A 27,712-nucleotide genomic window follows, 5' to 3' on the forward strand; every position below is an offset into this window, starting at 1 on the left:
TTCAGAGTTTAGTTTAGGCCAGCGGAGAAGGCCTTGCTAACACTGATCACCCACGACTGATATTAAATACTGATTTCTTTCTTTTATATTATATTTTTTTTGTAGGTCACTTTGATAAACTGATATATATAATAATTTACATTTATTATATTTCATGAAGAGAAAGGATTTACTAAGACTGAGGCAGCACTTTTATTCTTGGCAGAAGCAGGAAGTTAAAACCCGGAAGTTGTTATTGAGCGTCTTCACACTGGAGGAAATAAAAAATGGCGGAGCGCGGATACAGTTTCTCTCTTACTACTTTTAGGTGAAGTGTTGATTGAATTACAGTTTGGGGTTTATATTAATCTAAATTACAGTATATGCGAGAACGCAGTGGAGTTTGTAGGTGTGTGTATGAGGTGTGTTTGTGTGTTGTGTGGATGTGAGGGAGACGAAGCTGCTTCGTCACTCTGAGCAATCAGCACACTAACGGCTGGAAACTGAAAGCCCTGAACACATCTTCTCGATGAGATTAACGAGTTGAATAATGGACGAATGCTGTTGTTGGTGATGTTCTCAGTAGGTGTTAAAAGCGTGATTAGAGATCAGGATCCCGAATGTGGACATCCTGCATCTTTGTGTTTTCCAGCTCCAACTCATTAAACTTCATCTCAGGATGTGCTTTTAATCAACTATTTATTCGGATACTGTATTTTGAGAGAGACAATAAGGAATCCACGTTTTGTCTTAGTAACCTTTGATGAATTTAGTACATTTGCCTGATTGTGTGAAAACTGCTTGTTTTCTCCACAGCCCTTCTGGGAAACTGGTACAGATTGAATATGCCTTGGCGGCTGTGGCAGCTGGTGCACCTTCTGTAGGAATCAAAGGTAAGTCGTCGTTGTCTGATGGGTCTGGGTCTGGGTCTGGGTCTGATCCGGCCAGAGTGGAAAGTAACAAATTACATTTACTCATATTACTTACATTTTTTTGTGTGTACTTCAGCTTTTTAAAATCTGTAATTTTACTTTTATTTGTTTCGTTTGAAGTATTAGACTTCACTACATTTCAAATCATATCTGTTACTGAGTAAAAAAAAAAAAAATCTATCAATGAAATTAATGCAAGTGGGGAAAACAATCGTGCCCAAAAACTGGTTGATTGATGGGCGGAGAACAAACTCTCTAAACTTACAAAAGAAAGATGGAGACGGACATGACAGTGATGCGGTGGAAAGTGAAATGCCATCGAATTGAAAGTTGTTCAGTGTGTGCGCTCACTGTCTGAATTCTGCATCCGTATATGCGATTACTTTCATTATCATAAACGACTTAATAACAGGAGAATTTTTTTGCCTGTGAAAGTGCATCACATTAGGCTCGTGTCATGGATTGTATGTTTTTAGTTTATTTCATTTGGTTTATTCTTTTTTTTTTTTTATTGCACTTAAATTTGTAAAAGTGCACCTTCCATTCTAAACACTATAAATCCCCCCCAACCACCTTACAAAAATAAATAAAATAAAATAAAAAAGTCTCATGGTAAATTTGACTCTGAATAAATTATGAATAAGCTCCTTTTTTATTTTCACTTCAGTAGATTGTTAGACTGGACACTTTACTTGTACTGAAGTAAAATTGAATTTGAGTAACAGCACTTTTACAAATATTTTATTACTCTTTCCACCTCTGTTCCTGGGTTACTCCAGATCTTGTGTCAGTCAGACCAGGATAAAACACTTACCGTAAAAAAAAAAAAAAAAATATTGCAACCAAGATGCTGATTTCAATTTCTCCCTGCTGTTTAGCATCCAATGGTGTGGTGCTTGCAACAGAAAAGAAGCAAAAATCCATACTTTATGATGAGCAGAGCGTCCACAAAGTCGAACCAATAACTAAAAATATTGGCATGGTCTACAGCGGGATGGGTCCTGACTACAGGTAGTACTAATCACTTTATTAAACATGTGATCAGATCTTTTACAATAATATAAAAAAAATTAATAATAATAAGTGCATATTCGTGTCAGTTATATCACGGCCAGTTTTTACCCAATTGACCAAAATCATTTTGATCAAAGTGAACAAAACCATTACCTATGTCCCATAATCACATGTAGTTTTGTGATGCTTTTCTTGACAGGGTTATGGTCCGGAGAGCCAGAAAACTGGCCCAGCAGTACTTCCTGGTTTACCAGGAGCCCATTCCTACAGGTCAGCTAGTGCAGAGGGTGGCCTCAGTCATGCAGGAATACACACAGTCAGGGTACGTACACTGATCTTCTTATGATTATTAATGCGTTCTGTATAAAAATGTAATATTGTACGTATCTCAGCACCTTGTAAATACTTAGAATTAGCAATTGACAAGTTTGTGCTTATTTTTGTTTTTGTAAGCTTTAATTTTGTACTTTTATAAATTGTTTTGTAGGGGTGTACGACCATTCGGTGTGTCTCTGCTTATCGCCGGTTGGGATGAGGACAGACCGTATCTCTTTCAGTCAGATCCTTCGGTAAAAACCCCCACACGTATTGTTTTTATCTGTTTAATTCTATTTTTATTTCAAATACATATTGTATGAATTCCAACGTTTATCCATGTGCTCATGTTACAGGGTGCGTACTTCGCATGGAAAGCCACGGCAATAGGAAAGAATTATGTGAACGGAAAGACGTTCCTCGAAAAAAGGTAACGGTGTCAGCACATTTTGCTTTTCATTACAGCCAAGGAAGTGCAAGATGTTGGGAGTAAAGTTTTATATCGAGAGTTCTTACCGTATACAGTACGTAATACGTATACCGTATATATTTTTTGTTTTGTTTGTTTGATCTCTCAGGATTAGATCTAAATTCTAGCCTATTATGATTCTTTAAATTAATTCTTTTGTGTTTTAATTTTGATTATTTCTTTAATAAAGTGTTTTTTTTATAATTTTTTTTTACATTATTATTATTCCTTTTTTTTTTTACATTCTGCAGCTCAGTCAGAAATATGTATTCTTATAAAATATACAAAATAGTTTTGTATTCTTACAAATTATTGGGGGAACAACTTTTCCACCCATATGTGGTTTTTCCCTAAACATTATTTCATGACTTTACTAAATGAGCAGAAATTGCCACACTCCAAAATCTAGGGAAACATGTTCCCAGAAGAGTGGAGGTTATCATAACAGCAAATGGAGACTAAATACGGAATAGGATGTTAAAAAAACACGAATCTTATGATCACATAGGATGTGTACAAGTTTCTGGCCATGTTCTGTACTTGCAATTTTTGTATACACAGTTTGGCAAGTAATTTTTAGAATGTGTAGGTTGTGGAGTCACTTGTCCACCTTCTAATAAAGTAATTGTAGTAATACATGTAGTGATACATGCTCACTCCACTCATATGCAATTTAAAGAAGAAAAATCTTGTATAAAAAATGTCACACGAGTTATTGTTGCCGTTTCCTTCGTTCCAGATACAACGAGGACCTGGAACTTGAAGACGCCATACACACAGCGATCCTGACCTTAAAGGTACAATGGAACTGTACAAAATGATTTGCTATTCTCAATTCAAAGCAGTGGTGGTTGAAGTACACAGCATGTAGTTGAGTAAAAGAAGAGATACAGTAGGCAAAATATGACTCCATTCAAAGTAAAAGTGCTCCCTTTAAACTTTCACTTGAGTAAAAGTACAAAAGTATTTACATTCAAATGAACTTAAGTATCCAAAGTATTAAATTATGGCTATAATGTTCCTATTATAATTTCTATCACAAGACTGTTTCTTAATCAACTCTCTGTGAAAGATTCTAATGTCCTCAGCACACAGATCTGTTAAAAGAATAATATTAATGAATTAAACACTTATTGATATCTAAAATTATCACAAGCCCCAAACCTTCTTTTCAACGGCTTAAAAATAAAATCGTGCAAATAAGGCCACAGGTGTTGTGGTGAGTTTGAGTCAGGAGTGTCTTCCATCATTTATTCTTCTCAAAATGTTCTGCTTGCTGTTTAATGCTGAACTGAATGCTGGTGCTCAGTAGATACCACCAACCGGCAATAGTGGTTCTCGCTTGAATGATGCGAGAACCACTTAGTTAGAGCAGTTTAGGGTTAGTGAGAGCGGGTTAGTTAGTTAGAGCAGGTTAGGGTTAGTTAGTTAGAGCAGGTTAGGGTTAGTGAGAGCGGTTTAGTTAGACCGGGTTAGGGTTAGTTAGTTAGAGCAGGTTAGGGTTAGTTAGTAAGAGCGGGTTAGGGTTAGTGAGAGCGGTTTAGTTAGACCGGGTTAGGGTTAGTGAGAGCGGGTTAGTTAGTTAGTTAGTTAGTTAGTTAGTTAGAGCAGGTTAGGGTTAGTGAGAGCGGGTTAGGGTTAGTTAGTTAGTTAGAGCAGGTTAGGTTAGTTAGTTAGAGCAGGTTAGGGTTAGTGAGAGCGGGTTAGTTAGTTAGTTAGTTAGTTAGTTAGTTAGAGCAGGTTAGGGTTAGTTAGTTAGTTAGTTAGTTAGTTAGAGCAGGTTAGGGTTAGTGAGACTGAACACTGTTTCACAGACGGCACTTTGATATCAGACAGCGAGTGAATTTGAAATAAAAAATCAGTTGGAGAGCTACTGTAGATGAATATGACCTCGGGGCAGTCTGTTTATTGAACGTGTCAAATTTAAACGCTGCAGGCTCCATTTCAGTTCTATAGAAAGGAAGACTATGGAAATCCCTGAACGTTTAAAAATTGCGCTGCAGAGATCGAAGTCTGTGGGAATCCCTGCGAATCCCTGGCGCCAAAAAGGTACCCAGTGCACCAGAAAAAGTGCCACCAAGAGATCCTGACGAATGCGCCCATATGTGACGAGTTGAGATTGAGAACGTGTTTGTTTAAAAAGAAAATAATTACGTGGACGCCCTGTGCCGCTGCTCATGTCGCCTTTGCCTAAATACACCGTTGCCAAGCGCATTCAAAACAAGCTTCTAACTCAGCGCGCGCTCTACACTGATTGGTGGCTTCTGCGTGCTTCTCCAGTTACGTTTTTATCCACTCATAAATAAAAAGGAACCACTGATTTTGGTTAAAATGTAGTTGAGTAAAAAGTACGATATTTGACTTTGAAATGTAGTGAAGTTAAAAGTCTCCCCAAACAGAAATACTTGAGTAAAGTACAGAGACCAGAGAATAACTACTGTTACTGTCCATGTCATGTCAAGTTTATTTCTATAGCGCTTTTCACAACAGACATTGTCTCAAAGCAGCTTTACAGAAATCAACAGTCAAGGTGAACGATGTGCATTTATCCCTGATGAGCAGCCGTTCACTCAGTTAAAGTGAATTCATGAATAGTTTGTATTTTACAATGCAGTACATCAGCAGGTTTAATATTCAGGAGCGATAAATGATCGAGATGTTAAATACTGAAAGCTTTTAGATCCTTCAAACACGTCATTTATCTTCACCTAATTTGATATTAAAAATATTTAAAATGTCCTTCTTTTAATGATTGACCTCTCTCTCTCTCTCTCTCTCTCTCTCTCATATGCATTTCCACAGGAAAGTTTTGAGGGACAAATGACCGAAGAAAACATTGAAGTGGGCATCTGTAATGAAGCTGGATTCCGAAGACTGTCACCTGCTGAAGTGAAGGATTATCTTGCAGCAATCGTATAAAAATCCTGCAGCTGTTCAGAAGTGTGCTTGTTCTTTTCCCATTAAAAAACAACAAAACTACACTTTTATAATTCTGACTAACAGCATTTTTATTATTTGTATATCTTCTCTGCTTTGTACAAGACCACGAGCAATAAACCGATAAATGTTACCACTCAGTCGGTGTTGCTGCTCAGTTTATGATAAATGCAGCAGATTTACACTTGTTTGCACAACAATTACAAAGATAAAGACTATAATGGGGTCCCGATAACACACGGCTGCATACAGCAGTTTTACAGCAATAGGATATCAGACAGTGGATTGTTTCACATTAGAGGAGCCATAAACAATTTAAAAACATACAATATACATCAAATTTAACGATTATAGTGGAAAATTCAATTTGAGTTTATTTCTATTGCGATTTCACAATGGATATCATCTCAAAGCAGCTATACAGACTGTAAGAGTGGGAAAACTGTGGTTTAGAGGAAGAAACCTTGAGAGGAACCAGACTCAAAAGGAGAATCTGGGCGACACCAAGAGTGCGTTTATAAATCATTAAATCACTGAAGAGTGAGACATTATGAGTGCAGAGAGATTACGAGTGTTAAAAGGACATTAGTCTTAATCAGGCAGTTGGAGATGTGGAACCAGGAGTTCCTGAGCAACTCATAAATTAGCTCAACATCTGAGATCATTATAAATTCAACACCAACTCCTCCATGCTTATGGCATGTTCTAAGAGGCCATACATCACTATTTTTCTTTCCTGTTTTCTCGTGATCATGACTACCCTTTCTTGCGATCTCAACATAGTTGTTTTCTTGGGATCACAACCTTTTCGTGAGTTTTCTCCATGTGCCCACATGTGCACATTAGCGGACGTGGTTATTATCCATGATGCTGCATCTAAAAAATATTTAGTGATCAGTACTTAACTTTTCTGTGTATTTGGCATAAAAGCGTGATCATCATCATCATCAACGCAGCATTACGGATAATAACGTGGACTTGAATGTGAGATCATGAGAAAACAAGAAAGAATACCGTAATGTCCGGACTATTAAGTGCACCCAAATATAAGCCGCACCCACTGAATTTGACAAAGATTTTAATTTTGAACATAAATACGCCGCACCTGTCTATAAGCCGCAGGTGTCTACACTGAAACTAATGAACTTTACACAGGATTTAATGAAAGACAGTGTCTGTTACACGGCTTGTATCTAAACAGTAGCCGACCAAGAAAGTCATTGTTCACTGTCTTCCTTTCACAACAGTTTATCTTTTGGCATCGTCGTGCGTTTAAAAATCACCAACGGTGAAGCTTTTCTCCCGATGCCGTGCAGCTCAGAACACAGGTGAAGTGTGTGTTTTCATGCCCGGTTGTTTTCAGTGTGACGAATGATTCGCATTTCCTGTAGACAGTCCGAGTGAGCGGCAGATCAAACGTCAGAGGAACCTCATCTATATTTATGATGTGGTGCGGCCCGATTCAGTGGGAGCGCATCTGATTTAATATACAGTGGAACCCGGTTATCTCGCCCTCGGTTATCTCGACAACCCTATTAAGTCGCCGTTTTTGAAGTGGAACCGCCAAATTGTCGCTTTTTCTACGCATTTTTTATCGGTTATGTCGACTTTTTTTATGTCGCCGAACCCTAATATCTCGAGCACAAGGGGGAAAAAATTTGAAATTTTAACGTCAGTTATGTCGATCGGCGCTGTGCAGCTGCAGAAGAACTCGTGAAAGTGGCGGAAAAATCAAACCTTACAGATACTACAGGTGTTTGTATTGTATACTGGTGAATCTCTGCTGTTAGTAAGTGCGGCGCTCCCGGCTTCAACTCCTTACCGGCGCCGCCGCTCCTTACCGAGAGCCGTGCTCCTTACCGGCGCGCGAGCAGTGTAAGGAGCACGGCTCTCTCGGTAGCGACGCTGGCCGGTAAGAAGCACGGCTCTCTCGGTAAGGAGTTGAAGCCGGGAGCTGCAGAGAAAGCGGCAGAGAAAGCACCTGCCACGCCCCCTTCCGCCGTTCACGTTTGAGACTTTTCTGTCCCTCGTTTTTGGTTTCGGGTTCGGTTTTGGATCTTACGGGTTTTTTTCCGGCTTCGCGCCGTGCCGCCGGTCGCGGTATTTTTTAATTTACAAACTCTCTCTCTCTCTCTCTCGGCTTATCTCCCCCTCGGCATCGCGGACGTAAGTTTTTTCGGACACTTTGCTTTGTGTGTTTGTGCGGATTACTTCAGCCTGATGGTCATAAGTTTTCAGAAACTTAGTTACTGTTTATTTTTCTTTTCTTTCCACATGTGGACTAAATGTGAGACGACACTGTGCAGCCGCTGTGGTTTTTTTTTTGAGCGGTCTGTGTGTTTATAATGTTGGAGAATATAATAAAGGTTTGTATAGAGAATGGACGGTGGTTTGTATTGTATACTGCTAAATCTCTGCTGTTAGTAGGTGCACTTATGCCTTTTGTTAACAAACGTATGTACATTTTTATAGCATGCCTTCATCAAACAAATCGCGGCAACGCTGTTGTGTAAAAACCCCTCCAAAAACACGTGGATGCACATTCTCATTTATTAACGCACATCATGTACATAAAGAAATTTCAAGCATGTTAATATACTGCCGCCATTTTGATTTTCGTTTATCTCGATCATCGGTTACCTCGATGCTTTTTGGCGACCCCCTAGGACATCGACATAACCGGGTTCCACTGTAAAGAGTTTCATTGGTTCACCTGAACCCGTTCGGCAATTTCATTGGTCTAATGTTATGGGGTTCAGTTTTTTGGCATGAAGTTTGTGAAACCGGAAAAAACCCAGGAAGAATCCATAAATTAGCCGCTTCATTGTTTAAGCCGAGGGGTTCAAAGCGTGGGAAAAAAGTAGCGGCTTATAGTCCGGAAAATAGGTAATTATGTATGGCCCCTTAGAACTTCCGTACATGCCAGAACCTTTAAACATGTATCATTTCATGCTCTCAAAATTAACTGTTTCCCGTTTTATTTAATTGAAGAATTAAGCAATTTACAAACAGTAAACAACTTATTTACATTGTGCTCTGAGCTTTGACAGTGTAAACATGAAATCAGACACATTTACACATTATACACATTAGTTATTATCCTGAAACGTCACGGTTCTGATTGGGATGCGGTTTATTTCCTGCTTCCAAAATTCCTCATTTAGCTCCAAAGTGTTGCACAAACTCAGAAAGCTTATACACTGTTCCTACGCCCACGTTCGGGTCCATGCTGATAAAATCCTCCAGGTTCATTTTGGATTCTATAACAAATAATAAAAAATCAGATTTGTGAGCTGTTAAAGAAAAAGGGAAGCAAAAAAGTGAGAGGAAAATGTAAAAGGTATTTACCTGTTGTTTCTATGCAAGGATATGGAGGTGGGGGCATACGCCATGCCCCGTTAGAATGCTTCATGTGAGATCTGTCCGAAGCAAACGTCTTCAAGTAGGTGTCAGCTGGTATGACACGCAATTTCCTAAAAAAAAATCACATTTATTAAAGCAAATGTGTGTAAAACCTGACGTTAAACGACCATTTATCCATAAAATGTCTTCAGCTATAACTTGCCTCCGAAAGTCTGGTTTTAGCAGCACATCTGATCGAAACGCCTCCATTGAATACACGTGTAAAAGACATGGGAAAGGAAGGGTGGTGTCCAGATCGTACACAAAGCTCCGTGCTTGCGGGCTCACGTGCAGTAACACGACGTGGTAATCCTAAAAACCCATCCCATATTAGAACACCTTCGAAATGAACGTTATATATTTTCCCCATTGTAGTGTGTGTGGAGAACTGCATACCCATATCACAGGTTCATTCCCTCCGCTCGATTTCTGCTTCCAAATCGGGATCTGCATACACGAGAGAAAAAAAACAAACATGATTAACACCAGGGGGCACAATGGCCAGATCTCTGCTTTCTCATGAAACATTCACCCACTGTTTTCTTTTCATTTGATATGAAGACTGCATGCACTTGGTCCAGTGGACACGTCTCCTGATGCTGGATATATTCACACAGCTTCCACACATTCTCTTCACTGTGGAGGAAAAGAACAGAAGAAATGTTATCTTATTAAGAATATAAATGCCATATACTACTACATTCCATGCTTCTATTTTTGAGAGATCTATTCAACTTCCTAAATAATTTATGATAGTATTTATGAAAGATCTTTACTGGAAATGGCATAAAAAATGCACAGAGTTTAAACAACAAGCAGTTCTAAATGACCTCCAAAGGACCTTTTCTGTAAAAGTATTTTTTATTTTTTTTTCTAAATAGTGTAATCACAGTGAAGTGAACATTTTAATGCTAACATGTTTAGTTTTAAATGGGAGCTATGAAATTGTAGTGAATAGGATGTTGGACTTCTGATTGCAAGGCCGTAAATTCAGCTACAGCACCACCAAGCTGCCACTGTCGGGCCCTTAAGCGAGGCCCTTAACCCTCAAATGCTCAGTTGTATAAATTAGATAATTGTATGAAGCTCTAAATAAGAGCGTCTAACAAATGCCATAAATGTATATGTAAGTACACAAACATTGAGTAACGGAACACGCTATTTACATAAAGAAATACACATCGTGTTACACTGGCAAAGACTTTTTCATTTTTGATTATTGTTATTGACATGCTTTGTTTATCAAGTTTTTAAAGGGAGGAGGTCAGACAGGAGTCTCCGTGTACTATGATGTTAGCAGATGATATTGTTATTTGTGGTGAGAGTAGAGAGCAGGTTGAGAAGAGCCTGGGGGTGGAGGTACGCGCTGGAGAGAAGGAGAATGAATTCAGTAGGAGTAAGACAGAGTACATGTGTGTGAATGAGAGGGAGAGCAGTGAAGTGGTGCGGTTACAGTAAGAAGAGGTGGAAAAGGTGAAGTTCAGGTAATGGAGAGTGTGTTAGAGAAGTGAAAAAAAGAGTGCAGGCAGGGTGGAGTGGGTGGAGAAGAGTGATAGCAGGAGTGATGTGTGATAGAAGAGTATCTGTGAGAGTGAAAGGGAAAGTTTATAGGACTGTGGTGAGACCTGCAATGTTGTATGGTTTAGAGACAGTGGCATTGAGTAAAAGACAGGAGGTGGAGCTGGAGGGAGCAGAGCTGAAGATGTTGAGGTTTTCATTGGGATCAACGAGGATGGACAGGATTATAAATGAGAGGGACAGCGCATGTAGGACGTTTTGGAGACAAGGTGAGGGAGGCGCGATTGAGATGGTTTGGACATGTGCAGTAAGAGAATGCTGAGGATGGAACCACTAGGAAGGAGGAAAAGTGGAAGGCCAAGGGGGAGGTTTATGGATGTGGTGAGGGAAGACATGCAGGTGGTTGGGGTGAAAGAGGCAGATGTAGAGGACAGGGGGGTTTGGAGACGAATGATCTGTGGTGACCTCTAATGGGAGAAGCCGAAAGAAGAAGATTTTGCATGAAATTAACCGAATTATAAAAAAAAGTCGAATTATAAAACAAATGTAAAGGCAGCGGTGTGAAATCCCTCTGTCCTACCAGTAACAGCTCGTGTACACACAGTCCGTTCTTGATGGAGTGATAGATGTGTATTCTGAAGAAACAGATTCATCATTCATGTCTGTATATAGATCAGTTAAATTAAAATAAATTCCAATTATTTTTCTCCATGAACACTTATCCTGCCATAACTTTTAAGAGCTGGAAATAGTAATTGTTGTGTTGTCTTCGTTGAGTTTAGTGGGGTGTTACATGTTTTAAAATCCGTAAAGAAACGCAGAATTGTTTTTAGTACCGGGGTCTAACGCCACATTCCAGGTTTAATCTTCGTGTGACAATGTGAAATCTATGGAAGGCCGTTTCCGCCACAAAAAAAAAAAGGTTATTGCGATTTTTTAATCTCAGAATTATTCCCCCCCCGAGTTGCGTGATACAAACTCGCAATTGAGAGTTATACAGTCAGAATACTTTTTTCTTCTTCTCGCAATTGCGAGTTTATAACTCATTTGCGACACTTTCTGGCAAAGCACATAATAGGCTTCCATTTTAAAGGATTATCAAGCCAAAGAGTTAATACGGCCAAACCTCGTTGTCGGAAAAATGGCATACAAAGCTCTGTTTCCAATATAAAAGTAACTCCCGCATTATGTAACAAGCACATCTCGTGGTTTCCTTTGGCGCTTTGCCAGAAAGTGTCGCAAACTCGTAATTGCGAGGAAAAAATTCTGAATTTATAACTCGGGCTTTTTTTAACAGTAGAACCTGCAAATTTCAGGTCTTTTTGAAGCTTCTGTAAACAATCCCATCAGTATGTTTTGCAACAATAAGTTTGTGAAGGTCTTGAGGGAGCTCTCTCCCTTTACCCATCATGAGATGTTTCTTGTGTGACACCTTGGTAATGGGAGACATTTATATAGATCAGTGGTTCTTAACCTGGGTTCGATTGAACCCTAGGGGTTCGGTGAGTCAGTCTCAGGGGTTCGGCGGAGGTCAAGACACACACCCGACTCATATGATTTGAGAGTGGCACTTGCCAAGGTGAAGCCGCGCATTTCTGAACTGGTCTCCGAAAGGCAACAGCAGAAGTCAAACTGATTTGCAGTAAATATTCATTATTATGTTTTTGTTTTTGTGTGAAAATCATGTTTTAATGGTTTTGTTCTTTGAACACAGTGATGTTGATGCATGGTTCATTTTGTGCACCAGTAAAATATATACCTACAGTACAGACCAAAAGTCTTCTCATTCAAAGAGTTTTCTTTATTTTTATGACTATGAAAATTGTAGAGTCACACTGAAGGCATCAAAACTATGAATTAACACATGTGGAATTATATACATAACAAAAAAGTGTGAAACAACTGAAAATATGTCATATTGTAGGTTCTTCAAAGTAGCCACCTTTTGCTTAGATTACTGCTTTGCACACTCTTGGCATTCTCTTGATGCCTACTTTGAAGAACCTACAATATGACATATTTTCAGTTCACTTTTTTGTTATGTATATAATTCCACATGTGTTAATTCATAGTTTTGATGCCTTCAGTGTGACTCTACAATTTTCATAGTCATGAAAATAAAGAAAACTCTTTGAATGAGCAGGTGTGTCCAAACTTTTGGTCTGTACTGTATATATAATATAATATAAACTTTTGGTCTGTACTGTATATATCATATATATATATAGTGTACAGACCAAAAGTTTGGACACACAAGGTGTGTCCAAACTTTTGGTCTGTACTGTATGTTTTGATTTTGAATTTGAAAAAAATCATATTTTATTTTTCCAATTAAGAAAGGTTCGGTGGATGCACATATGAAACTGGTGGGGGTCAGTACCTCCAACAAGGTTAAGAACCACTGATATAGATCATTAGTTGAGAATGAACCACTGATAGTAATTTGCACTGACATGGGGCAGGACTGCTTTCTCATTACTGATTGATTTTAGATGGCGTCTTAGCTTTTCATGCCTTTCTTCACCTCCCTTTCTTCATGTGTTCACTTCACATTATTACACATCACTTCATTTCTTTGTATGTGTGGATTGCATGGGTTGTTACCAACACCTGGTAAAGATTTCATGTCAATAGTACCTTTAGAAATATATATACTGAGAAAAATTGTGACATGTTCAATACCTATTACTTATACTATATTAACTTATTTATATATATATATATATTACTTTCCTATAGTTCAAGGTTGTTTATTTCTTAAAAAAAAATATGTACATGTAATGTGGTTTAATGTAGTGGATTGCCAGTCCTTAGTTTCTCCTCATCTCACAGTGCAACTACAAACATTTACATACCTAATAAATAGAAAAATTGGAATAGAATATTTTTCTTTGTTGTGCAATATATCTGCTCTGCATGGAACATTTTCAATGTGTAGACTCTCTCAAGTGTCCTGCTTCAGTAGCTGGCTGGCCTAATGGTTGAAACTCCTCGGTGGTGGTCCTTTGGAATCCAGTAGCTCTTCTCTAATGTTTGCTTGGATGCTTATTGCCTCAAGGCAATAACTGTTCCTGGAATAGTTTTTTGATTCACTTCAACTCTGTGCAAGAAAATTCTGAAGACAAATGAATGATTCATTACAGATTCCATCATTAATGATGCCAAATAGGAGTCTTACTGACTTTAACTTTGGGAAAAATTGCATTTAAAAAGGAATAAAAAAATGTTTTTTGTTCTTTTGTTTCAAGTCATTTTTAAAGATGAATTTGTGTATCTGAAAAGTGATGCCAATGCCTTGAATTGAAATGTTTGTGGGTGTGTTCTATTATCTGTTATCTCTGTGTGGATATGAACATACTGTAGCTGCTTTTTAAAAAAAAAAAAGTTTTTATTCCATAAGCATTGGAGGTTAAACCTGCAGCACCTCTTCTTTAAAATCATCATCCTTTTATTCTATAATGATGGCAAATATAAAGCAAATTATATGGAATAGGAAAACATATCTTATGCATTGTTGTTTTCATCGCACTTCACTTTTTTCGTTTTTAAATGAAAGGATTTTTAGACCCTGAACTACTGTATGGACAAAGATTTGTGGACACTTGACCAAAGAATTTGTATTTGAACATGAAATTCCACATTTAGTCCCCATTTTCTATATAACATCCTGTACAGTTGTGGTTACAGTTTGGGGAAGTACAACTAATAAACATACATTTTTGAAAGTATTCTTACTTTACAACATTCCAGCATTTCTTTACACCTGCCTAAATCTTTTGCTCAGAACTGTGTATATAAATAAAATATACTGTTAACTAATTAAACTAACTAATAAATTAATTAACTATTAATAATTCAACTATAGTTCAACAATATACATTTCTGTACATTTTTATTAGTTCATGTTGGATATTTAAACACAACTTTAAGAGTGATAAAGAGTAAACACAGGACAGCGATACCTCACACTAACTATTAGCAATAAAATCAAATGGATGTGTAGGTTTGAAGGTAAACATATTTATAGCTTCCTGACAATAAATAATGATCAAATACAGTTGATATTTGTATATAGTTTATTTACATTAGAATACAATCCCATCCTATAAATACAATCTTCTTAATGATGCCCAAAACATAGCATGCTTTGTTTAATGAAATCCTTACATCACTTCAAAATATTTCCTCACAACAGAATTGTTAAATTCAGCTTCTGTAAAATACTGAATTCCTTGATCAATGTTAGCAAAAGGAAACCGTGCAAAGCAAAACTATAATGTAAGAAATTCCAGCTGATATGAATAATATGGTATGATTACTGTGAGCTGTTTTGTATGGAGTAACAATAACATTCATAATGGAAAATGTAATCACAAGACAGAAAGAGCAATACAGCAAAAATATACATAAAAACAGGTTTTGAATGTTAGCATGGTGATAAAGTATGGTGATGACATATATATATATATATAACGTCAGCTTTTAATATGTCTTGCCTTATATTATAATACAGAATTTGCAGGGTTGTAGGAGTCAAGCTTCTTTGGAAAAAAAAAAGTTTAAATCACATTTAACAAATTTTGTGTTAAAACAGATTAGACCTATAAGATTGAACATAATACAAGATGTTAAAAATAATAATATTAATAATAATTATTAGTAATATTATTATTATTATTACTACAGCAAATAAAGGTAGCAGAACATGTATGTTGGTCAGTCAAGTGGCATCTTTCGTGGTTCTTTTGATTGGCGCAATGTAATCCAAAGTGTCGCTCTGGTGGGCAGTGGAAGACACTGCAAGAATAAGAAAACGGGGATTTTAAGTGAAAATGAATACACACATGTAATCCATATAATCTATGCTCTTCAGACAAGAAAGTATGGTTGAAAGTATGTAGTATAAAATTGGTGGCAGGATAAATCTTGTAGTAAAGTTTTATATAATATATGAATGTATATAACCAGAATCAAAATATCACACACTGTAAACCAACAGATGATTAACGTTGATACTGTATTGATCTATAGTGCATAATCTATATATACACAATATGGACAAAAGTATTTTGGACACCTGACCTCGTTCTTTCCAAACTGTTACCACAAAGATAAACAATTGTTTAGATGCGATAGCGTTACATTTTTACTTCACTTGAATTAGGTGGCCAAAACCTATTCCAGGATGACAGTACTCCTGTGCACAAAGCTTCAGCTCCATGAAGATATGATTAAGTGTCCTGCTATAGACCTTTGACCTCAACCCTATTGAACAACTTTGGGAAGAATTAGAACACTGACTGCACTCCAGGCATTTTCATCCTAAATCAGTACTTGACGTTACTAACACTCTTTTGGATGATTGAGCAGAAATTTCCGTAAGCACAATCCAAAGTATAGTGGAACAGCTTCCCAGAAGAGTGGAGGCTATTATAGGCCTCTATATTATATTACATGTGAAATGGGAAAGCACATACGTAACTTAAGGTCAGGTGTCCACAAACCTTTGTCAATATTGTGTATAATCGACTACATCTGTATTTCCTGTAAAATAATTTTCTGTTTCAGTTAGTGCCAGACCCAGTCTATAACTTCTGAATGTGTTTTTTTTTTTTTTTTTTAATTTTAATTTAATCAATAACGTTTGAAACACTGGTATGTTATTAACTAAATATTATACTTACAATATAATATATGCAGACAGGTGGTGAGGTCAAGGCATCAGTGAATTCCTCTTTGAATTTGGAGATGTGAAACAGATGAAGCCATTGTATGGATATCAATTACATGTTCTGATCTTTCATGATTCAGTGCTGTCTTCCGCTTCTGTAATTTCTGGAGGCTGATATAATTAGAACTTGTGACAGGATAGCCATTAAGCTTGCAATGACTGCAGAGATCCAAAGACATCAATATTTTATTATTTCCAATATAAACTTGGGTATAAGTAACCCCTTGAAATATGACTTCTGCTTTGCCGAAATGTTGCTTTTCTTCTTTTGCTCTTTTAATGAAATTCTGTTTATTCTGCTCTGTAAATGGTTACCAGTTCAGTTTAACAGGTTATTCCAGGTTAACAAAATGCATGTAATATAATGTTCTCCAAAATATATTTTTACAAATAAAATAAATGATAAATTTAGCGTCGGTCCTCGGTACAAAAAGGAATATACAAGAGCAAAGACACTAACACTGATGTATGTAATATAAAAAAAACAAGAATCCACTGAATTTTCAAATTCTTTCAAGAAAGCAAAAAAGAAAAAATTATCAACATTAATAGTATGAAATAATTATCAAAATATTACATATTACACATAAACCAAATATCTAACATGAAAAGAAAGCCAGCAGGATATAGCAATAGTTCCCCAGTCCCATAGCAACCACATGCAGAGCAGAATAAATGTTTTTTAATGAGTTAGGCAATTAAAGAGCAATGTGTTTGCGGTAGGAGCAACATTTGATTAAACTCTGAGCAACAGTTTCTGCTTAGAGTTAATGCTGTAAGGGCCTGGTTTAGTTTGTCCACATTCAGCTCACTGTATACCCCTGAACTGTATCGTCGTCCATAGCTTGGTGAGCCATAGGAAGATGCAGGGAAATTCATTGAAAAACCAGATCCTGTAGCATCGAAGCTCCCTCGTCTAGAACCAGATCTTGAACCAGTTCTGGAGCCAGACCTGGATCCTGAAGCTGATCCAGAGCCACTGACATTGTAAGGGCTGTATAGACCCTTGGTTGACTGAGATGATGCCTCTAGTAAACGCAACCCAGAGCCCTCTTCAATCATGCTTCTTTCAATGGCATCTTTATAAGATATCTTCAGCTTTGTTTTGGGACAAGTGAGGTATTTGGAGTATCCACTAACATCACGCAGTTTCTGAGCAGTGCGTGCATCAAGGGTACCCTTCTTTACAGCCTCGTCCAGTGATACTCTGCCTGGAACATCAGGTTCAATTAGTCCTCCTGTCAAATACTGAACTTCAAGGAAACGCTGACCAGCTTCATAATAAAGCCAACCCTTCTTTAAGGCCTGAGCAGCTGACATTTTAGTTTTGGTTCTTGGATCTTCAAATCCTTGGAAAGCCTTTTGAGCTAAGTTGATGCGATCTACCATTATCTTGTCTACCAGGCCTTTGTTCATTGCATCTGCAACGATAAACTTTTCCCCAGTGTTTGGGTCAATGATGCCACCTGTGCAGGCTTGTGCCTCAAGCAGTCTTTGACCGGTAATGTTATCAACTAGATTTCGATGCATAGCCTCAGTGACTGATACCTTCTCCAGAGTATCTGTGTCTAAGATCCCAGCAACTGGGCCTGTTTCCTCTGTTGGGTCAGTCCATGTTGTTGCTGGGGCCTTGATAGATGGAGCTGGGCTCATGGTGAATGATGAGGTCGACCCAAAGGAAGATGAACGTGATCTAAATCCACTCATATTTCCAGACAACATGTCTGCAAATTCAGTGATGGACAGGGTGCCTGCACGATACTGGTCCAAAGCAGACTGATCTATGAGTCCTTTTGTAATAGCGTCGTCAATGTCATACTGACGTCCGGACCTTCTGTCTATTATCATAGACTTCACACCATCTGCTGATGAAGTGGTAATTTCTTCCCACTCACATTCTTGTTCTGCAAGCTCCATATATGTCTGATGATCGATGAGCCCTTTGCGGTAAGCCTCATAAACAGACATTTCTTTTCCTGTTTCTGGGTCTACAATCACCACTCTGCGTTTGCGTACTGATGACTTAGAAGATGTCTTTCTTTCCCGCTTCTTCTCCTTTAGCATTAAGAGAGCAAGTCCAGTTTCGTGATCAGTCATGCATCGCTCCATCAGCTGAAGGTAAGTCAGATTCTCCTCTGTGTTTGGATCAAAGAATCCTTTAGTATCATCAGAGGGGTCAGTTAGAATACTGTTCATCTCTTCATCAAAAAGACCACGCTTATATGCCATTTCAACTGGAAGACGATGACTTTCCTCAGGATCAATGATTCCACCTGTGGCAATTTGAGCCTCCAAAAGACGAATACCATGATCTTTAAGAATCAGGCCTTTCTTCATGGCCTGAAATAGGGAAATTACCTTACTAGAGTATGGGTCATTGTATCCAGTCACAGCTCTTTCAGCAGAGAGAAGCTTGTCTTTAAACTCTGGCCCAACCACTCCCAGTTTTACAGCCTCATTGACTGTCAGTTTTAGATTTTTGATTGGATCGATCACATATCCGGTTGCTGCTTGAGCCTCTAGCAGTTCAAAAGCAGTGCCTGGCCTGATCATGTTCTTTTTCATGGCTTGGTAGATTGACAGTCGCTCTTTAGTAGCCTCTACATATACACCTGCAATACAACTTGTACCCTCAAGGTATTTCTTCAAATCTTTGCTGATTTCATCTATTGAAATGAGGCCTTCTGTGAGCTCACTGTAGGTTTTCTGGTCAATAATTTGAGAGCACAGTAGTTCATCCAATGTGATTTGCTTTCGAAGACCTTTTACTAGCAGTTTCTTGTCTGCAAGAGACAGCAAATGCATGCCACTTTCCTTGTCAACTTTGCATTGTTTGAGGAGGTTTGCATAAGATGTTTGTTCGTCTGTAGTTGGATCAGTAAAGCCTTTGACATTTCCACTAGATAGCCTCTCACTTGTTTCTTTGTTGATGTATCCCCGTTGCATTGCAACATCATTTGGAAGGTGAAAATTGTACTCATGATCCATTAGGCCACCAGTTGCAAGCTGAGCTTCTAGGACCTTTAATGCATACTCCTCAGGAACCAGACCCTTTTTCATAGCCTGGTATAGAGAAATGATTTTCCCACTGTATGGGTCTTTGTACCCTGTGACTGCCCTCTCTGCGGACAAAAGTTTGTCGTGGAGTTCTGGGCCAACAAGACCCTTGCGGACAGCTTCATCAACTGTTAGCAACTCAGATTTTACTGGGTCAGTCATAAATCCTGTAGCTGCTTGTGCCTCCAGCAAATCAATGGCAATATCAGGCTTGATGATGCCTCTTTTCATGGCCTGGTATATGCTAATTTTAGTAGAGTTGTTGGAGAGGACCCCAGCAATGCTGCCTGTGCCAAAGAGGTACTTCTTAACAGTTGGCATTTCCATAACTTCTCGGATGGCTTTCTTGCCTTGTTTCAACAGATTGTAAGTTTCAAGGTCAATTATACGAGCACTATATAGCTCTTCGATTGTAACTCTGCGTCGAATTATATCACATAGCATAGTCTGTTCAGTTTTAATGACTTCTCTTCGCTCAATTATTTCAATGATAATGATGATCATTCTCTCTTTTGTGATTGTTCCTGACCGGTATTGTTCAATAAGTCTTTGTTTGTCCTCTACAGGAAGCAGGTCTGATGTCATGACCTCCCACAAACTCACTTGTTTTCCTGCGAAACTTTGGTGAGGTATATTTATTTGAGTGTTAGCCAAGTCTGTTTCCGCCTGCTCTTCAGTGTAAACATATGACTTCTCAACTTCTTTTGGAACTTCGGCCTTAGAAAGTGGTAAGAGAAAGAATCCAAAGTCAGGGTCTTTTGTGCACCTTTTAATTAGTTGTTTGTAAGTGACAATCTCGTTTTTGTTAGGATCAGTAAATCCTTTGATGTCATCTGAAGGGTTTTTTAAGGACTTGGCCATTTGCTTGCTTAGGTAACCTCGCTGAATGGCTACGTCATTGGGGATACGGTGACTATTCACTGGATCAATTATTCCTCCAGTGGCCTCCTGAACTTCAAGAAGAGGTATGGAATGTTCTCTAAGAACAAGCTCTTTTTGCATGGCCTGGAAAAGAGAAATCTTCTGACCGGTATATGGATCGTTATAACCAGTTACAGCCTTCTCTGCAGACAGGAGTTTTTCATGAAGCTCGGGCCCAACAATGCCAGCTTTTACAGCATCGTCCACTGTGAACCTCACGTTCCTGAATGGATCAACTATAAACCCACTTGCTGCTTGTGCTTCCAAAAGAGAAAGGCCTGTATTTGGTGTTAATAGTTTTTGTTTCATTGCCTGATATATACTGAGCTTCTCTTTAGTCGTTTCATTGACAACTCCAGCAATGCTCTCTGATCCTTGCAGGTACTTCTTGACTGATTCAATTTCACTAATCTCTTTTGGCTTCTTTTGGCCTTGTTGGAGCTGGTCATAGGTTGTTTTGTCAATGATTTTGGATTCAAACAGGGATGTGGCACTGACAGGTTCTCTGAGACCAGTGAAGGTATCCTGATGCTTTTTTACCTCATTTTCCTCAACTAATGTGATCACAATGCTAATGATCTTTTCAATTGTAACTGTTCCTGATTTATACCGACGTATTACTTCAATCCTTTGTTCTTCTGTTAGATATTCAGAGTTAATAATCTCCCAAATGGTAACTTTTCTTCCTTTATAGGGTCCACTCTGTAACTCCATTGTTGCTGTACTTAAGGCTTCTTTGGACTGGGGCAGTTCTGATTTTGTGGCAGCCTTTTCTGAAAGTGGAAGTAATGGGAGACCTGTCTCTTTGTCAGTAATGCAGCTTTTCTGCAGCTGTGCATAAGAAACATTCTCCTTTGTGTTTGGGTCAGTAAACACTTTATTACTGTCAGATAGGCTACTTAAGCACTTGTTCATTTCCTCACTGAAATATCCACGTTTATAAGAAATATCCTGAGGAATCCGGTAACTTTTCACTGGGTCAATGATTCCTCCAGTTCCAATTTGGGCCTCAAGCAGCCTTGTACCCTGATCTTTGTTGATGAGACCTTTTTGCATTGTTTCAAATAGAGATGCAGTTTTTCCTGTATAAGGATCCTTGTACCCACTCACTGCCCTTTCTGCTGAAAGCAATTTCTCATGCAAATCTGGACCAACAATGCCAGATTTCACAGCTTCATCAACTGTGAGCTTTTGATTTTTCACTGGGTCAATTATAAAGCCTGTTCCAGCTTGGGCTTCAAGAAGTTGAAGTGCAGGCTCTTCTTCAATCATGTCTTTCTTCATGGCTTCATAGATTGATAGTTTCTCCTTAGTTGACTCAATAAACACTCCAGCAATACTGCTAGTTCCCATTAATGCTTTTTTGACAGAATCCATCTGAGACACCTCTTCAATAGTAGTTTTACCATTGTGCAACTCGTTATATAAATCTTTGTTAATGATCTTTGAATCCAGGAGCTCAGCTGCAGGGACAGCTGATCTTAAACCATCAAAGGCTAATTCCTTCTTTTTCTCTTTGTCCTCTACAACAGTGATTACAATCTTTATGGTTTTCTCTACTGTAATTTTCCCTGATTTATACTGACGAATAAGATCTTTTCTTTGATCTTCGCTAAAGTACTCTGAATTGATCACTTCCCAGATGGTCACAGTCTTCCCCTTAAATCTTCCAAAAGGCAGTGATATATTTGTTTTACTGAATGCATCTTTAGCCTCTTCATCTGTGTATGTCTTTTCAGTCAGTAATGCTGTCTGTGTAACAGGTAGAAACAGAAGCCCTGTTTCTGGATCTGTTTTACATCTTTCTAACAGTTGATAGTAACTAAGACTTTCTTGGGTGTTGGGGTCCATAAATCCTTTTCTATCATCAGGAAGATTGGATAAGATTTTGTTAAACTCTTCATCCAGTTGACCTTGTTTACATGCTGTTTGGACTGACACACGATGACTGTTTATGGGGTCTATTATACCACCAGTGGCAATTTGAGCATCCAGAAGTTTAATAGCTTGCTCCTCTGTGACCAGATCCTTTTTCATGGCTTCAAATAAAGAGATCTTTTTTCCAGTGAAAGGATCTTTAAAACCAGTTGCAGCCCTTTCAGCAGACAGCAATGCGGTGTGCAGTTCTGGTCCGATAATGGACTCCTTTACTGCCTCATTGACTGGGAGCCTAATGTTCTTAATGGGATCAGTAATAAATCCAGATGCAGCCTGAGCTTCAAGAAGCATCATAGCTGTGCTTGGTGAAATTTTCTTCTCTTTCATTGCTTGGTAGATGCCCATTTTCTGCTTGGGTTCTACTGTTAAACCACCAATGCAATCCTTGCCTTTTAGGCATGTCTTGACTTTGTCTAGCTTCATAAGGTCTTGCACAGTTGTTTTGCCTTTCTTAAGTTTGTCAAATTCTTTTTTGTTTAGGACACCAACTTCATTAAGTCTGCTAGCAGGTACTTTCTCACGAATTCCATCAAATGCCAAGGGTGACTCTTCTTTTGCCTTTACACCATCAACTTCTGTAGAACCATTAAACACCTCCTTTGTTGTTACCTGTACTGTTGCTGTAACTACTTCGTTTTCAGGAATGCTGTCAGTTTGGATCTCAATTTCCTTTGTATCGGATGCTGTTGGTTTCTGTGCCTCCTGTAGCTGCTGAAGCTTTTCTCGCAATTTCTTGTTTTCCTCACTCATGAGTTTTTCTTGTTCTTGTTTTTTCTTCTCTAGCTTCTCCATCTCTTTTTGCTTATTGAGCATCTCTTCTTCTGCATCTTTCTGCTTCTTGACTGCAATTTCCAGAGTTACCTGAAGTTTCTTCCTCTCCTCTTCCATCTGCTTTTTCTGACTTTCCTGTTCATCCTTAAGGGTTTTGGCTTTCTTCACTTCATCCTCAAGCTGTTTCTCGAGCTTCATTTTCTCATCCTCTATGGTTTTCTCCTTTTTCAACAGGATATCTTTCTCTGTAAGGAATGTCTGCTGAAGGACTGTCTTTTCCTGTTGTATTTGTTCTTGTTGTGCATTAGCCATCTATAGGAAAAGAAAAATGAAATTATTCAGACAAAAGTGTCAAGCCTTAGCAGTCAATATTACCTGTATACAATACTAAATATTCTATAATATAAAGAAAATTATCTACAGTAGTTGCTTGGAGCTATGTTTCTTAAAAGAATCGGTTGTTAGTAACAGAAAATGAGTAAAATGTGTGGAACATAATATTAAGTGTTATAATATTAAGATTAATATTATTAAATAAAGATAAAATAAAGGTTACAATAATTTTTTTATGAAAATACCTCTTTTGCTTTATTTTGTAAATCAGTTGCCTCTTTTTTCAGCTTCTCCTTTTCTTTTTCAAGCTTAGCGATTGCTTTACGCAGTTCATCTGCCTCTTTGGTGCTCGCCAGCCTCTCCACTTCCAATTTCTCAACAACATTGATTTTTTCTGAAGTTTGCTTTTCAGTCTCAGTCAAACGAGCTCTAATGTCTTCTGCCTGTTTCTTGAATTTGTTTGCTTCTTCCTCTGCATTCAGCTGTGCTTTGCTTAGCTCCATTACCCTCAGTTTGAGTGTCTCGGCCTCAGCGGTTACCTCTTGCTGTTTCTTGCGCTCTGCCTCTAAGGATTTCTGGAAGCCCACAGTTTCTTGCTCTAAACGCTGTTGCATTTCCTTTTGGGCCTCCAGCAGTTTCTGGGCCTCCTTCTGAGCCTTGTCTTTTTGTTTCTGAAGATTCTCAGCCTCAGCCTTCAGCTTGGACGCTTCCTGGATGGCTAACATCTTCTCCTTGAGCATCTTGTCAGCTAATTCTCTCTGTTGAGTGAGGTCGGACTCTGCGATCTGTCTCAGTCTTGAGGCTTCTTGTGCATCAACACTGAGTCGTGCAGCCTCCTCAGCCAGCTTTTTCATATTCTCAGCCTCCTCCTCAAGCAATTTTTTTGTGCTCTCCTCCCCTTTTTTCAAAAGCTGTTGATTTTCTGCCTCAATCTTGACCTTCAATTTGACCAGTTCCTCCATCTGACTTTTGATTTTTGCAAGCTCATCTTCCACCTGTGCTTTCTGCTTGAGGGCATCACTGACCTCATCCTTCAGTCTTTTGAGTTCATCATCCAAGAGCAATTTCTGTTTGTCTGTCTCATCGAGTTGCAATTTTACCTTCTCCAACTCTTGCTCAACCTGAGATTTCTGCTTCAAGGTTGTCTCAGCAAGTTGTTTATGCTTTGTCATTTCTGCCTCTGCTTGCTGTTTTTGTTTTAATGCATTCTTTTCTGCTTTAGCACGTTTGGAAGCTTCTTTTTCAGCTTCTTTTCTTAGTTTTTCAGCATCTTCCTGAGCTTTGGCCTGTTTAGCTGCCTCTGCTTCAGCTGCTTGCTTTTGACGCTCCGCCTCATCTGCTTTTTGCCGAAATTGTGCAGCCTCTTTTTCTGCACTTTCCTTGGCCTTTGCTGCATCCTCTGCTAACTTCTTTGCCTTCTCATACTCTTCCTTGAGCTTAGTTTGAGCGAGGCTGTCCTCCTTCTGTTGGACAAGGACATTCTGAGCTTTCTGCTCAGCAGAAGTACATCTTTGAGCAGCCTCTTTAGCTAAAAGGATCTGCTTTTCAGCTTCCTTGTCAGCATTCTCCTTCTGTTGTTTGACATCTTCAGCTTTCTTTTTAAGACGCTCAGCTTCTTGTTGAGCTGCACGGCACTGTCTCGCTGCCTCCTCTTCAGCAGCCGAAATCTTTTTTACTTTCTCCTCTGCATCTTTCCTCTTTTTCTCCTCCTCCAGTGCAACATTCCTGAGTTTCTCTGCTTCCTCTTCTGCCTTTACTTTACTTTTCTGGATCTCCTCTGCCATGCTCTTTAGTTTCTTCAGTTCAAGTTCGAGGTCTTGCTTTCCTGTCGAAGCCTTTTCAAAGTTGAGTTTCAAAATATAAATCTCCTCCTCAACCACCTTCTTTTGCTTCAAGATATCCTCAACGATTTCCTTCTGTCGGCCTAATTCAGTATCAGAGGACATCTTTAACTGGTTGATCTTTTCTTCAATATCTTGCTTATGTTGGGCTGCTTTGTCTTCTAAGACCTTCCTTTGATAAGCTTCGTCCTCAGCTTTTCTTTTCAGACGCTCGTTCTCAGCCTCCTTCTCTTTTAAAGCAATCTCTGCCTCTGTTTTGACACGAGTTGCCTCATCGATAGCAGCCAGTTTTTCTTTGAGGATCTTCTCAGCCTCTGCTCTTTGTTGTGCTGCTTCATCTTCTGCAATTTTCCTCTGTTTCTTTGCTTCCTCAGCAACTGATCTCAGTTTAGTAGCCTCTTCAGCAAGCTCCCTCATTTTGCTTGCCTCCGATTCAAGAAGCTGCCTGCTCCTCTCAGTGTTTGACATGGACTCTTTTTCAGCTTTGGCTTTAAGCTCTATGAGGATTTCCATCTCCTTTCTTATTTTGGAAAGCTCATCCTCTAGTTGTTGTTTCTGTTTAACAATGGTGTTCACTTCATTTTTCAGCCGCTGCAGTTCATTATCCAGGAGGGCCCTTTGCTGCTCAGCATGATCGAAATCCAGTTTCAAGCGGATAAGTTCCTGTTCTGCGGCGAGCTTTTGTTGAGAGGTTTCTTCAGCTTCTTTTCTTTGCTTCTCAAGCTCCTTCTCTGCAAGCTCCTTCTGTTTGAGAGCAAGCTCCTCAGCTTTGGCTCTCCTTTTTGCCTCTTGCTTCGCTACCTCTTTCTGTTTCTCAGCCTCCTCTTGCGCAGCGCTCTTCTTATGGGCCTCCTCCTCAGCCTGGAGCCTTAGACGGAGAGCTTCATTGGCTTTCTGTCTCCATATTTCCAGTTCCTTCTCAGCTTCATGTCTTGCATTATCAGCTTCAGTTTGTTGCTTTTTTAAGTGCTCTGCCTCCTCTTGCAGCTGGATAACAGTGACTTGTTCTTGTTTCAGGGACTCCTCCAATTTCGTAGTTTTTTCGGCAAAGGAAAGTCGCTTGCTCTGCAGCTCTGTGGCAGCAGTCTTTTGTGCCACCTCTTCAGCCACTTTTATCTGCCTCTCCTTTTCCAGGTGAGCCTGCTTCATGCGCCTTTCCGCCTCTTCGGCTTGATGCTTAAATTTTTCAAGGTCCTCCATGGCCTTCTGCTTCTGCTTCGCAGCTTCCTTCTCTGCTTCTGATTTTTGCTTCAGCTCTTCTTCGGCCTTCCGTTTTTTCTGTGTCTCTTCATTGACTTGTTTCCTCAATTTTTCTGCTTCTTCCTGGACGGACTTCCTAAGTCTTTCAGACTCTGATGCTTTATCCCTGAGCTGCTGAAGTTCGGCTTCAGCCGTCGATTTCTGTTTGACGGTAGTCTCGAGTTGAAGTCGGATTATTCGTATCTCCTCCTCAATCTTGGTTCGGCTTAGCAGGACCTCTTCTACCTGTTGGCCTTTGGCCTTAATCTCCTGGTCGAAGAGGTTTCTGAGTTCATGCATTTCCTGCTGGATGTTTTGCTTCTGTTTCTCAGAATCAACTGCAAAGACTTGTCTTTTGCTGACCTCCTCTGTCATCTTTAGCTTCAAGTCTTCAGCCTCTTGCTCTGCTTTGGCAATGGCCTTCGCTTGAGTTTCTGCTAACTGTTTCTGTTTTTCTAACTCGGCCTGCATTTCAGCCATCTTTTTCCTCTCTTCTGCTTTAAGTTTTTCTGTAGCTTTCTGTTATTTAAGAAAACAAGCATAATGGAAATAAAAGACAATGTTATTTAAGGTTATATATTATATTATAAAAGCAAATAAAACAAACATATTTAAAAATTCATGAAAAATCTTAATAGGTGTTGTGTTAATTGGTTACAAAAAACAGAATAAAATCACTTTTATGGCACAATTAATGAGACACTCACTTCACGGCACAATAAAACAACTGGAATACTGAATGAAATCATGCTATTGAGGTGTTACTCCACGGGATGACTCCATCACAAAATGTAACGATTCCCTAGTTTAAAGTTCCTTTCTAGAAGTTTGAATAGTGTGTAAATGTGAAGAGAAAAGGATTTACATAATAATTTTATCTGAATTCATTTTCAGTTTGATAGTGAGAAAGAAAACATAAAGCATATATATATATATATATATATATATATATATATATATATATATATATATATATATATAATCATATTGTAATTAGCAGGCCTAAGGAACATACAATCTAGTGATGCAGCAAAAAAGCATGTAAATAAAAATATTTCGAAGAAAATTATGTAAAGAGAAAAAATATGATGAATGTCATAGTGGTACATGACTTTAGTTGGATTGTCACTGTATGTATGTATTTATGTATTTATATACATACAAGAGTCATGTATCATTGTAAGAGTCTGTTATGTGCTTTTGGCGAATGAATATAAACAGGATGACAATGCGGTGCAAAATTTACCTCCTTAGTGCCCAAACATGATAAACATTCATCATGATAAAGCACTGGCAAGCCATATAGAGAAGCAAA

The 27,712-nt window shown here is 38.7% G+C and overlaps 3 protein-coding genes across 15 annotated transcripts in view; 1 reads left to right on the forward strand and 2 right to left on the reverse strand.

Annotated features, from left to right (window-relative positions):
• The first annotated feature begins 208 nt into the window (after positions 1–208).
• On the forward strand, positions 209–5,786 carry psma2b (proteasome 20S subunit alpha 2b). The gene is made up of 8 exons (XM_046835500.1): positions 209–307; positions 796–872; positions 1,790–1,922; positions 2,125–2,247; positions 2,413–2,494; positions 2,597–2,670; positions 3,449–3,506; positions 5,512–5,786. Exons 1-8 carry the CDS (start codon positions 267–269, stop codon positions 5,626–5,628), a joined length of 705 nt encoding a protein of 234 aa, XP_046691456.1. The 5' UTR covers positions 209–266; the 3' UTR covers positions 5,629–5,786.
• A 2,821-nt stretch (positions 5,787–8,607) lies between these two features.
• On the reverse strand, positions 8,608–11,411 carry wdyhv1 (WDYHV motif containing 1). Its single transcript, XM_046835039.1, has 6 exons — positions 11,147–11,411; positions 9,585–9,684; positions 9,445–9,495; positions 9,212–9,360; positions 8,995–9,119; positions 8,608–8,906 (listed from the first exon to the last, which is right to left on the reverse strand). Exons 1-6 carry the CDS (start codon positions 11,224–11,226, stop codon positions 8,803–8,805), a joined length of 609 nt encoding a protein of 202 aa, XP_046690995.1. The 5' UTR covers positions 11,227–11,411; the 3' UTR covers positions 8,608–8,802.
• Positions 11,412–14,624: 3,213 nt separating this feature from the next.
• Positions 14,625–27,712, reverse strand: part of pleca (plectin a) — a 58,056-nt gene continuing 44,968 nt past the window's right edge. For all 13 annotated transcript variants that reach the window (XM_046834996.1, XM_046834995.1, XM_046834998.1 and 10 more), the window contains 3 exons: positions 23,563–26,916; positions 16,251–23,296; positions 14,625–15,363 (listed from right to left, as the gene is read on the reverse strand). In XM_046834996.1, the coding sequence (XP_046690952.1) occupies positions 16,988–23,296; positions 23,563–26,916 (9,663 nt within the window). In that variant the 3' untranslated portion in view covers positions 14,625–15,363; positions 16,251–16,987. The remainder of the gene's footprint in view (positions 15,364–16,250; positions 23,297–23,562; positions 26,917–27,712) is intronic.

Source organism: Silurus meridionalis, chromosome 22 (assembly GCF_014805685.1).
Source record: "Silurus meridionalis isolate SWU-2019-XX chromosome 22, ASM1480568v1, whole genome shotgun sequence".
Lineage (NCBI taxonomy): Eukaryota > Metazoa > Chordata > Actinopteri > Siluriformes > Siluridae > Silurus > Silurus meridionalis.

Excerpts from the sequence above, each read along its gene's own strand:
- psma2b (XM_046835500.1), top strand. The coding sequence starts at position 267 with ATGGCGGAGCGCGGATACAGTTTCTCTCTTACTACTTTTAG. Across the intron at positions 308-795 it reads TTCTCTCTTACTACTTTTAG|CCCTTCTGGGAAACTGGTAC; the intron begins GTGAAGTGTTGA and ends TTTTCTCCACAG. Across the intron at positions 1,923-2,124 it reads GGGATGGGTCCTGACTACAG|GGTTATGGTCCGGAGAGCCA; the intron begins GTAGTACTAATC and ends TTTTCTTGACAG.
- wdyhv1 (XM_046835039.1), bottom strand. The coding sequence starts at position 11,226 with ATGAATGATGAATCTGTTTCTTCAGAATACACATCTATCACTCCATCA. Across the intron at positions 9,496-9,584 it reads TATCAAATGAAAAGAAAACA|ATCCCGATTTGGAAGCAGAA; the intron begins GTGGGTGAATGT and ends TCGTGTATGCAG. Across the intron at positions 9,361-9,444 it reads GGAATGAACCTGTGATATGG|GATTACCACGTCGTGTTACT; the intron begins GTATGCAGTTCT and ends ATGGGTTTTTAG.